We start from the raw sequence: 12,692 nt of genomic DNA, 5'->3' as shown, positions 1-12,692 counted from the left end.
TGAGCTGAATATGGTGAACAGAAAGGAGAAAGAAATTAAGCATAGAAGGCACCTAGACCTGTGTGCCACAAACACACAAATTCTAACATCAACTTTTACACATCTACAACGCTTGTTACCTCATTTACTGGCCCAAGTTTAAGAATCAACTGCCACAGCTTGTTTAAGTCTCAGTAACGAGAGGCAATTTACTCAAGAGCCTTGTTATCCAAGAACCTTTTAGTATACACACCATGAACAGAGTAGTAGCACTCTATTATTTTAAAAGTTAAAACATGAGAATTCCCTGGTGGTCCAGTGGTTAGGACTCCACACTTCCATTGCTGAGGGTGCAGGTTTCATCACTGGTTGGGGAACTAAGATTCTACAAGACATGTGGTGTGATCAACAAAAATCAAACTTAAATTTTTGTAAAATTTTGTTGATCAATATTCTTATCATTAATCCTCATTAGTTATAGGGTTAATTAGTCAGCTCCTAATTCAGTTTTAAATTCCTCATGTGAATTCGTTTTAATGTGCTTTAGAAAATAAATGCCAAATATTTTTAAATAACAATATACTAAATGAATAAGTCCTTTTGTCACTGTGTCAAAAAAATAATGGAGGGTAATGAAAGAGTATCCTTTCACCCAAGAATTAGTAAGTATACAAAATAGTAAATACAAATACAATTTCAAAGAAGAAAATGATAAAATCAATAAATAAAAAGAGGCACTATACCTGCTGTAAATCCAGTGTAATTGTAACATAATGGTATTCAATTCCATTCTTAATACTGGGACTCTGCCACCAAGTGTTCTTGCCATCAATAGCATTTGTAATCGGGTGCCTCTCTATTGAATCAGCAGCAACATATAAAAGAAGAAAAGATCATATAAAGAATTTATAGCTGTTTTAACAAGCAAAAAGCAAAACTAAGTTAAAACTATAACCATATGAATGTCAAACATTAAAATAATAGAAACAGAGAGCAATTTGTATCTCTAAAAGAACTGGCTTAATGCAGACTTTTTTCACAGCACTCTGCAAAGTAGTATGAAATGGTTAAACACTTAAACTATATGAGAAGATGCTGTTCAGCACTCTGGCTATCAACTAAAATGGGCAACTTTAAAGATAACTACAGAAATTAAGTGTGAAAAATAATATTGAAATCTAATTGATGTGTCAGTCATTCACAGAAGCAAAAACTCTACTGTTTGAGCTGGCTCTAGTATGCCATCAACTTTGTGAACAGAAACATAAAATCCTGAATTGTGGTTGAAAGGTACTTGAAGATTTGCCCTTCTGACACATACATTATTACCAAGACTTGGGCAATTCAATATGTATCTGGTTTTAATATAAAATGCTGTCAAATCCATCCTATGAGGCTTTTTGCAGTCAGTCCTCAATCTGCCAACTTTGTATTTAAACCATTATTTAAAAATAAAATGAAAGATACTCCAAATCTCCCATTCAGGATGGTACCCATTCATCCCCATAATCACTAACAGTGGGGTTCTGGACAATAAAGACAAGGATAGGATGGCACATGAACCTCCATCCTACCGATAAAGCATGGATCTTCCCTTGCCTTTACTCCAAATAGATGAGAATGGGACCCATTGTGAGAATTAAAGCAAGACTGGAGACAGAAAAGAGGAGGTGTGGATAACTGTTGCCACCTCCCTTGACAGTCCTTTCTTACAGTTCCTTCCTTCTTATAATCCTCAAAACTCACGGATTCCTTGTCTTCTCCCACTTAGTTGCATGCATCTTGCAACAGCAACCACTACCTCTGGAATGCCAAAATTCTTGTTCCTGTTTGGTTTACAGTCATTCGTTCTTGTCTGTATCTGTGCTACTTATTTCCCAAGTAATACAAGTTCTGCTCCTAATCCGTCCCAGCTCAGGAATAGGTGAGGATGGCCCGAGTGAAAGGCTGTTGAGGATGTTCCTATTTCTATTCCCAGGGCTGCAGTAAGAGTTAACTCCCTAACATTGCACTTGGAAGTCAGCCTATTTGCGTGCAGAAATGTAAACAGGGAAGAGGTTAGCTTTCCTGCTGCTCTCTGGTAAATGTGGATTAATTATTTGGAGCGTCAGTCCTGAGAACTTTTATAACACTAATCCTTTGGAAGGCTGTCTCAAATGAATGGCTTAAGAATATTCTTTTATTAGAACATAATCTTTTTTTGCAAATTGAAGGAATATTTCAAATAATGAACAAACCATATTACTATGAGGAACAATCATGGACTCAATCTGTGGACATAATGCAGTAATATAGCCAGGTGTTTTAAAGATACTGGTGATGAAAGCATGTGAGATTTGAACCATGAAGCTCTGGAGAATGAGAAACTGGATAGTCCACCTGGATCCACCATTTAGCATTTAACTGCCCATGGACAAGTCACTTAAACTGTGTCATTATTGAAGTGAGGATAATAAAACTCTATTCATGGTACAAGTTCCCAAAATCTTAACTTTCAGAAAAAGTAAAAAAATATATATATATGTGAAAGAGATTTGTGGAATTGATATGACTCCAAAATATATACCAATTGTGGAGTTACATCACAATTTGTGGTATAACTCGAATCGGAGTTACAGCTCTTTATTTCTCCAAGTAATAGTAGCATCCAGACTAGTGTTGCTACTATTGCTATTTAAGATATCATCACCTGTTTCATAAAATGGAGGATGTTTAAAAACAACAATTTTGCCATGGACCAGTAAAAATATTTTGGATGGGAACTCTCAACTCACAGAGCTACCAGAAGAACATTATAGTCATTAATATTCTAACCACGATTATGTATATGCGAAAAGTGAAAGTCATTTAGTTGTATCTGACTCTTTGCAACCCCAAGGACTGTAGCTCACCAGGCTCCTTTGTCCATTGAATTCTCCAGGAAATATTGGAGCATATACATAGAATGAATCATATATATGTTCAAAATATGCAGGATTCTGAATCTTTACTGGAGATAAATTATATTTAATAAAAATTTTTAAAATAAAAACCAATCAGGCCTCAATGCAAAAGAAATCTGAGGGTAAAATAAAATAAAATCATCTTTCAAAAAGTTTATAAAAACAGAATATTTATTAAATTTGCCAATTTCAGACTGCGAACAGTTTTATTATACATTAATTTTATTAACGTAGTCTGCTATAAATTCTTTAACTGAAAGTAAAAGGTTTTTATCTTTGATTTACTTATGGTAATATGAGTTTACAGGACAAGACAAAAATAATCTATTTATATTGGTAAATTATTTAATTCAAATGAACAGCTTGATGGACTTTGTTTTCTACCACGTCTTATTATAACAGCAGTCCACTGAGATGAGAGACCTTATCTCATTAATGAAAAGCAAAATTGCTGAATAAGTTTAATAATTTAGCACTAGTTAACTTATTCTGCTGAAGACAGGGAAAGTGTTAGGTCTTTATAATAACAACAAATAGCTGAAGATAACCAAATATCAAATGGTGGTATGAGTGGGTACTGAAATCGGCACATTAGAAATCAGAACCATAAATGAAATATTACTCCATTGCTTCTGAAGAAAAATAAATATCACAGCATATGTTCCTTAAACATCCTCCAGAACCTTCTTTCCAGATTGTGGGTTTAACATGTGATAGAAAAATACGCACACAATCACATTTCCAAACCGCACTTGTGGCTTGTAGGTAATTGTGAGAGGAGCTATCTAATTGGAAATTTTGAAATCTACCACCTCAGGTTAAATTGATATGAAAATTAGTCATGAAAAGGAAGACTGGGAGATGAATCAACAATTAACCATAATCCCTATTATGAAAGTTTAATCATAATTAATTTGCAAGTACTGATTAATTGTTGGCATATTCCCCTCATTTAAAAAGAGATAGAAACTTATAACATTCTCATAGTTACTCAAGTCAATCCAAAGGCTAACTGCAACTGAAAATTGGCAAGGGAATCGTTGATGAAGTAAAACTCAAACTGCTATTTTAATTGGAAAGCACAATCCATTAATAGCCAGGAGGTTCAAATTTCCCTTTCTTTGTGTGGTAATTAAGTACAGACCTTCCAGATTCATTCTAGCTGTTCAGTCAATTTGTGGAATTTTATCATCTGTTGCTCCAACTTTTACTAAACTATATCCATGTGGATTACTGCTATTTTTTTAAATTCTTGTGGGCTAGTATTCTTTCTAAATTTCTGATTCCAAAAACATTATTTTGAAATGTAATGAAGCATTACATTTCATTCAAAATTAATCACATGAAATAAATTTAGGCTGTGATAAGTTTTAAAAACTTACCACAAGTAAATAAAATGGGAAATGGGAAATGTAACTCATATTTGTCTTGCTTTGCTAAAACACTTATTCACTCTTTGTCTTGCCAAAATATAGATGTCTTCCACTGAGAAACAAGAGATCCTGAATATGGAATTCTGAAGAGCAGAGTGACATTCACTCAAGGACTTAACTTGGTGAATACATCTCACTCATTTTCCTAACAAAATGTCTACTCAATTATGGTCTACCTGAATCTTTGTACCTTCCTTCCATCTGTATCTGTATACACATTTCCTTCAGTTTCTCCTTTTCTGGAATGCCTTTCCCTCTAATCACAGGTAATTCAAGTTTTTAAACCCTTTCTGAGTCTGTCAACCTTCCTGGAACTCTTTTGCTACCTCAGGTCCCACTGATGTTTTCTTTCTTCAAAATTCTTTATCATTGATGACATGTACCCTAAGGTATAGACCTGAATTTACTCCCTTGAATATTTGTTAAATTGCCTTTTATACCCAAATGCTGTTTATCCTGACATTGTACTTATAGACAGGAACTATAAATACTTATATTTATATACATACATGTATAGATGGTCCTACATATATACACATACATGTATATATGCACACATACAAATACACATATATATGATTTTACAAACTTTAACTCTCTCTCTGCCCGACCCATCCTCAAAAACCCTCAACCACCCCTATTATCCCCTCCCAATCATTTCCTGTCTCCAGGCTTTCTCACATTCAATGAAATCAAGGCCACCGATTCTTGCACCTTCTTCCCATGAAGCTTCATCTTCTTCCCTAATGAACCTACAATTCATAGTCCATCAGTTTATTTATTTTCTAGCCTTTACCTCAATTTTCTTGTCCTGATGTTTCCCCTTACTCTGACCTCAGCTTTGGCCCATACTATTCTATACAAGAATAGCAAATAGATAGGATGTGTTCTAATATTCCCCCTCCTACACCAATAACAATCTACATCTGAGAAAATAATGAGAGTCATTTAAAAGGTAAGAAAGGTTTCTGAAGCTTGGCATCTTTGGTTTCTTAACTGTTTCTTAAAAACATTCTGCGATATATAAGACCAGCTTCATATTCACAAAAGTCCCAGTTCTTCAAACATAACAATATTAAAGTTTTCAGCATCTCTAAACTGTATAATAGAGACAGGACTATGCAATATTCCCTTTAACCAGCTCCAAGAAAGAATGCAGGGTACCTCCCAGCTTTCTTTCAAGTTAAAAAATATAAATTCTGAGAAAAAAGCTTTTTCACTTTATAAGCATCTCAACTTTAAAACAAAAGAGAGGGAAAACTAATTTTTAAAATAATATAATTGTGAAACTGTATCTCTATTGTAGTTTGCCTCACTGATAGTAAGTATTCACTGCACTAATATCTCCAATATTTGATGATTTCTCAATATATGTCTACAAATCAACTCCCATGTCTAGAATTATCTCACACTATTTTCCCTTTATCCATATAAATGCCTTACTTAGTGAACCTAATTTCTTATAGTTCTCTGAATATATCATGCTGTTTCCTGTCTTCAAATTTCTGTATGCTTTTATATATATATATATATATAAATTTCCCCCTTTTCAACTTACTAACCCTTATTTTCTAAGCATATGGGTCATTTTTCCCCCAGGAGTCCTTAGGTGTTCCCTTCGCACTCAGTTTACTTTTCTGTCTCCCCTATTTCCCTTCCTATGTCTTTAAGTCAAGGGCTATGTATGAGTCAACACTCTGCTTCAGAACAATGCATTACCAGGAGCCTGTCTTCAAACGCTTGCTGAATAAATGCATGAATGAGTCTTAGATATTAGTGTGGTTTCTAGAGGCCAACCAAGAGGCCTTTGTATGACACTTCTCCTTAAAACACTAGACCTGTGGTATTTAAGCACACAGACTGGTTCCAGCCCTCTGACACTTTCATTTGCAGCCATTTCTAACTACTTGTAGTTCTCCCAGCAAGTATGTTTTCTATTTTATTCTGAGCCCCTCCTCCTGGCGTTCCTCCTCTTCCCTCTGTCTCTTTACATTCTCAGCTCATATTTGCCCTTGGGTCTCAGTTCAGATGTCCTTCCGGCAAGCCTCCAGCTATACCGGGACCGAATTATCTGTGACTCTTCTCCTTCTCCCTGAAGCCCCTATGCTCATTCTTTCCTTGATACCTACCACACTCTACAGCAATAAGCTGCTTCTTGCCACTTCTTCAACTGAGCCAGAGACCACGTCTTATTCCTTCTGTATTCCTAGTACAGTACCTGGACATAGTGACTACTGACCTACTAAAGCCTTTATTAATAACCACACCCTCACATACTTTTCTGCAGGCAGTAAAGTCAATGACTGCAACAGGTCTTCAGCTAGAAAACTCTCCACAAGCACCATACCCACTACACATAGGGAATTCTAATGTTTGTCAAGAGACAGAGAAGGGCTGTAAAGCTCACAGTAGAAGAAAGGATCTAGAAATTGAGAAGACAAGCCCTTTCACTTTAATGCACTTTGGCCTCAACATTCTCAGTGATATCTTCCACCCAATTCCATACAAGTTAATCCTAAATACATACGGTATGGATTGCTGCTGTTTTGATTGCAGATCCGACATTGAGGGTTCCTCACTGGCTGCCCGGGAACATGCTCTACCAATTTGCAATACATTTCGGGTCCTTTCTCTCCACATGTTGCATTTGTGGTGATGAGGGCACTGGAAGCAAGATTCAGGACAGCAGGGAATAAACCTGAAAAAGATGAACAAATGAAGGTGTGTGGGATGATTTTATTGCATTTTAAAATGAAATTAAGATAGGATGCTTTCCAAAGCATTAAATGAAAATAGAATAATCAGTGATAATTAATATCTGACTTAATTAAGTATACTACATAAATAGCATGTGTTATCAAACTAGCATTTTTTTTCCTGAGTCTTAAGTATGAATTCTAAAACTATCTTCTTAATTTTTAACCTCTACTACTTAATTAGAAAGTCCTGTCTCTAAAACACACTTTTAAAAAGTCTGCTCATGTTATTGGCACAAGTCTTACTGAAATTTCCATCCTGCATTTCAGCTGTTTTGTGAAAGTTGTCAGGTTACAATTTTTAAAATAATTAGCTCATCCCGGAACATACTCTATCTACCTTTATACACTAAATTCTCTATGCTAGTAAATAATATGTGATTAAATAAACAAGGTTTCTCTTCTGTCTTTCACCGCTATTTTGCGTCTGTTTATTTTACTTTAGTCGCTCAGTCATGTCTGACTCATTTGCGATTGCATGGACTGTAGCCTGCCAGGCTCCTCTGTCTATGGGATTCCCTAGGCAAGAATACTGGAGAGGGTTGCCATTTCCTACTCCAGTTTTGCATCTAGCTGTACAATTATTATTTTATAAAATATATGTTGAGCACACACTACACCAGATACCATAAAAGATTTGAGAATGAAAAAAAAAAAAAAGATTTGAGAATGAAAATACCATTAAGATGGGCTTACTGTGGGAAGTGATCCTGAACTGTATCTTGGAGGAAAAAATAGAAATGTATTTGGTATAGAAAATGAAGGGAAAAAAACAAACATGCCAGGCAGAGGGAATATTATATGAGTATAGACTTTATTCTGAAAGCTTACGTGGATGCTGAGTGATTGACAGAGGACTGAGTTTGTAACTGTTCTAATCTATTAGATTATGTGTAGATTATATTATGTCTATATAAGTTATGACAAACCTAGACAGCATATTAAAAAGCAGAGACATTACTTTGCCAACAGAGATCTGTATAGTCAAAGCTATGGTTATTCCAGTAGTCATGTGTATGGATGTGAGAGCTGGACCATAAAGAGGGCTGAGCACCAAAGAACTGATGCTTTCAAACTGTGGTGTTGGAGGAGACTCTTAAGAGTAATGTGGACAGTAAGGAGATCAAACCAGTCAAGCCTAAAGGAAATCAATCCTGAATATTCATTGGAGGGACTTAATGCTAAGACTGAAGCTCCAATACTTTGGCCACCCGATGCAAAGAACTGAGTCATTGGAAAAGACCCTGATGCTGGAAAAGATTGAAGGCAGGAAGAGAAGGGGAGGACAGACGACAAGATGGTTGGATGGCATCACCAACTCAATGCACATGCGTTTGAGCAAACTCCAGGAGATACTGAAGAACAGGGAAGCCTGGTGTGTTGCAGTCCATGGGGTCTCAAAGAGTTGGACACGACTGAGCAACTGAACAGCAAGCTTCTACAAACAAAACAACTTTATTTACATACAATTCTTCTCAGGCAGGAGCCAATACCTCTAAAATTCCCCCAGAATACTGTCAGTTTCACTTTGTGATATTTGTCTCCCTCACTTCTGACTAGTCCTGACCTTGACCCTGACTTTGGATTCCATTTTGAAGGTATGGGTGAGACTCTCCATGCCCTGCTTTGGTGCAAGCCCTGTGGGACTAATGCTGAAGCTGAAATTCCAATACTTTGGCCACCTGATGCGAAGAACTGACTCATTTGAAAAGACCCTAATGCTGGGAAAGACTAAAGGCAGGAGGAGAAGGGGAAGACAGACGATGAGATGGCTGGATGGCATCACTGACTCAATGGACATGACTTTGAGTAAACTCTGGGAGTTGGTGATGGACAGGGAGGCCTGGCGTGCTGCAGTCCATGGGGTCACAAAGAGTCAGACATGACTGAGTGACTGAACTGAACTGTGGGGCTTAATTGGAGTTGGTTAGGCCTGGAGTTTTTCAGATCTGAGGAATCATGGGAGGAAGACAAAAGGAGAAGATGACTGGTGAAAATTATTTTTCTATATATTGTTATGTTCCAAAATATAGAACTGAATTATATCCTAAATTTCTCACATATTAAATATATAAATGTGAGCAAAATTACATGGTTATGAAAGGATTATGGGTATAGACGTAACATTGATTAAGAAGCTATTTCATATTCCTTAAATAATATGATTTAATCCCCGCTAACCCCATGTGTACTTTTTATTAGTCCCACTTTATAAGTGAAGAAAATGCAGCTCAAAGAAGACAAACAATACGCACCGTTATGAATTAGCAAGACCAATAACTAAGATTTGAATTTAGCTCTTTAACTCAGAAGGCTAATTCTCATTGGGGCTTAAAGAAGAGCCAAAACCTGGTTCTCAGCAGAGCTTATCAATTTACATACTTATTAAAAGAAATAACTTATCCAGCCTCCACCCCTTTGTTGTTTCAGAGTTTTCCAATCATAAACTAAAGACATCAATAAAATTTACATTTACTATCTTTCAGTTCTTTCCATTGATTTGTTTCTGTTACACTTATTGATCATGTACTTGAAATTAACCTCTTCATAATTTACTTGCCTTGCTTTGTGGTCAAGGAACAGTGGCCTTTTGAAATTTTATTAGTTACTTTGTTGTTTATTTTTAAAAATCAGTAAAGTGTACTGGTCAAGGAAAGTCCCCAGTTAGTTGCTAATGACCAATTTGAAGAGTCAGTCGATATCTGAGCTTTTATTGAATCTTCAGCAGGTCATATTATAGAATGCAGCCCACTTCATTATAAGTTAAATCTGTTAGACTGTACCTATTTATTTCCATTCAAAAGCAGCAGAGTAATATTTACTGCTATATGCAATATGGGTTACTTAAAGATTATATAAACATTTCAAGTGTAAATGAACTACAAGTAGATGGTGAACCTTTATAGAGTATCGACTTACAACCTCAATTCAAATTGAGGTCATGTAATGTTAATGACATAAAAGCCAGTCATCATTACCCACACAATTATGACTGACATTTTTCTTCTGAATAGTATCTAGACTACGTAAATTTAGATGGATTTGTAGCTTTAAAAACCAAGTCTAAACAGAAAACAAATAATATTTATTTTCACTATGCTTTATATTTCATTAGAGATTAGAATATGTACACCAGAGAATAAAAAACATACTCTGTTCTGTAACATATACATTTAGTAAATAATCTAGAAAAAGGCTAAGTTTATGTAATGTGAAAAATAGAAATTCTGCTATCATATGGTAAACAGTTATAAATGTGCCAAATTTTCACTGTTTTTATTTGAATGTTTTTAGATTACATTTGCTTGCTCAAACACTGTGCTATATTCATGGAATTTTGTATGATCTTGATGATCTGACTTAAAATCCCACATTTTGGTTTCAAATGGCAGAGACAACTTTAAAACCTGCATATAGAGATTCTACTTTATTAATGTGGAGTTGTTACTGTTGTGTCACTCACTGTCTGACTCTTTTGCAACCCCTCAGACGGTAGCCTGCCAGGTTCCTCTGTCCATGGGATTTTCCAGGCAAGAATTCTGGAGTGGGTTGCCATATCCTTCTCCAGGGGATCTTCTAGACCCAGGGATGAAACCTGCATCTCCTGCATTACAGACAGATTCTTTACTGCTAAGCTACAAGGGAAGCCCAATCGTGGAGTAGCTACTATTAAACTGTTCACAGATAACAGCTATGAATTCTAAACAAAATACATGTTTTAAAATTTCATACTTGAAGACACTGAAGAGTAACACAAAATAGATAAGTAAACCAGGAGGGATGTATATGCTTAGAAGGAAGATAATGGATGTCTCAGACTGCGCATGCAAGGTGACTAAAACTCAAACCCACATTTCATTGTCTTTTTTTAACTTTACTGTCTTGAAGAACCAGAAACAGAACTAAGGACAATTACAGCTGCTATAAAGTGAGGAAGAAATACTAGAAAAAAGAAAGCCACAAGAACCTCAAAATATGCGTATAAATTTTTCCCAAGTCTCTTATCAATACCAGATATACATATATGCCTTAGGCAGGCTCCAAGTTCACTGGTTGGGAATAAATGAACAAATGATTAGAACAAGTGATTATAGTTGCTGTATTCCATAGGCATGCCAAAAGTTTGGAGATGGAGTCCAGATAAGTAACTAATATAACACAAAACTAAAAGACTGATGACTGTTCTTCAAAAGAACATAACAGAATCCAGAATTTTCTACCAAGGACTGTTTATAATATTCAGAATGCAATTGTGTAAAAGAGATATTAGATGGACATAAAATGAAACAAAATGCCACCCATACTTAGAAGAAAAGCAGTGAATGGAAAACAACACTGATATCAACCAGATGTTGAAATCGGTATACAAACAATTTTAATCAGCTTTCATTCTTTTATGATCACAGACACACACACAAATGCTTATAATAAAAAATAAAGTCACTAGAAACTACAAAAATACCAAATATACATTCTAAAACTGAAAAATGCAATATCTAGGATAAAAAATCATTACATGAGATCAGCAAAAAATGTCAGACTCAAATAACTAAACTTGAATATAATTTAACAGATTTCTCCCAACTTGTTTAAATATATATATTAATGTTAAGAAAAATTGTAATGTTGCATATGTGCATGCTCAGTTGTGCAGTTGTATCACATTCTTTGCGACCCTATGGGAGGGACAATGTAAGACATGACAATTAGAGCAAAGCAATGGTGGCTGGAGGGATCACAATAAATGGACACACAAATCAGTAAGGCTCTTCTGCTTTACATTAAGCAGTACATTATTTAAATGACTGACAGTACCAAATGTTTAAATGTTTTGGGGTTCAACTGGAATTCCACTCCATTGTTGTTTAGAAAACAGGCCTTTTTAAGTAAATCTAAACCTAGATCTTCCTCATGACCCCCAAATCCCACTCCTAAGAAAATACTCAGGAGAAATAATGATATATGACCATGAAAAGCCCTATACAAGAATGCCCATAAAAGCTTTTATCATAATAGCCAAATAGAAAAACAACTCACGTTTCCATCCATGGGAGAATTCATACAGAAACTGTGGTATACAATGGAATATTATTCAGCATTAAAAAGGATCAAACTATTGATATATGCCACAAGATGAATCCCAAAAACATTATGCCAAATAAAAGACAAAACAGTTTACAAAACAGTTCATATGTTGTTATTCATTTATGTGATCTTTTAGAACAGGCAAACATATTGTGAAAATAAAACAGAATTTAAAAAATGGCTGACGTTAAGGGGATAGGCTAGGAAAAAGCATAAAAGAAATCTCTGGGCTTATGGTAATATTCTTAAGTTTGTATTATACAGATATATATATATTTTAAAACTCTGTGTTAAAACTGATGAATGAATGTTGCACTCACTTGTGCATTTTACTGTGTGTAAGTTCTACCATAAAAAAGTAAACCAATATTAAACTTAATTTATGATATTCATGATGAAGTGCTTGGCACAAAGTGTGCAACAGATCAAAGTATAAAGATGGATACTTACATATGAACGGACAAAAGTATGGTAAAGCATATACAGAGAGATACTAA

At 35.2% G+C, this 12,692-nt stretch overlaps 1 protein-coding gene across 6 annotated transcripts in view; it reads right to left on the bottom strand.

The window, feature by feature from the left end:
- The window catches only part of LAMA2 (laminin subunit alpha 2), a 693,105-nt gene that overhangs the window by 523,423 nt on the left and 156,990 nt on the right, over positions 1-12,692 (bottom strand). For all 6 annotated transcript variants that reach the window (XM_027551500.1, XM_027551497.1, XM_027551499.1 and 3 more), the window contains exons 2-3: positions 6,882-7,052; positions 723-835 (exon numbers count right to left, since the gene is read on the bottom strand). In XM_027551500.1, the coding sequence (XP_027407301.1) occupies positions 723-835; positions 6,882-7,052 (284 nt within the window). The remainder of the gene's footprint in view (positions 1-722; positions 836-6,881; positions 7,053-12,692) is intronic.

The sequence above is a fragment of the Bos indicus x Bos taurus genome, chromosome 9 (genome assembly GCF_003369695.1).
Source record: "Bos indicus x Bos taurus breed Angus x Brahman F1 hybrid chromosome 9, Bos_hybrid_MaternalHap_v2.0, whole genome shotgun sequence".
Taxonomy (NCBI): Eukaryota; Metazoa; Chordata; class Mammalia; order Artiodactyla; family Bovidae; genus Bos; species Bos indicus x Bos taurus.
This window is presented reverse-complemented; position numbering and strand designations above follow the sequence as displayed.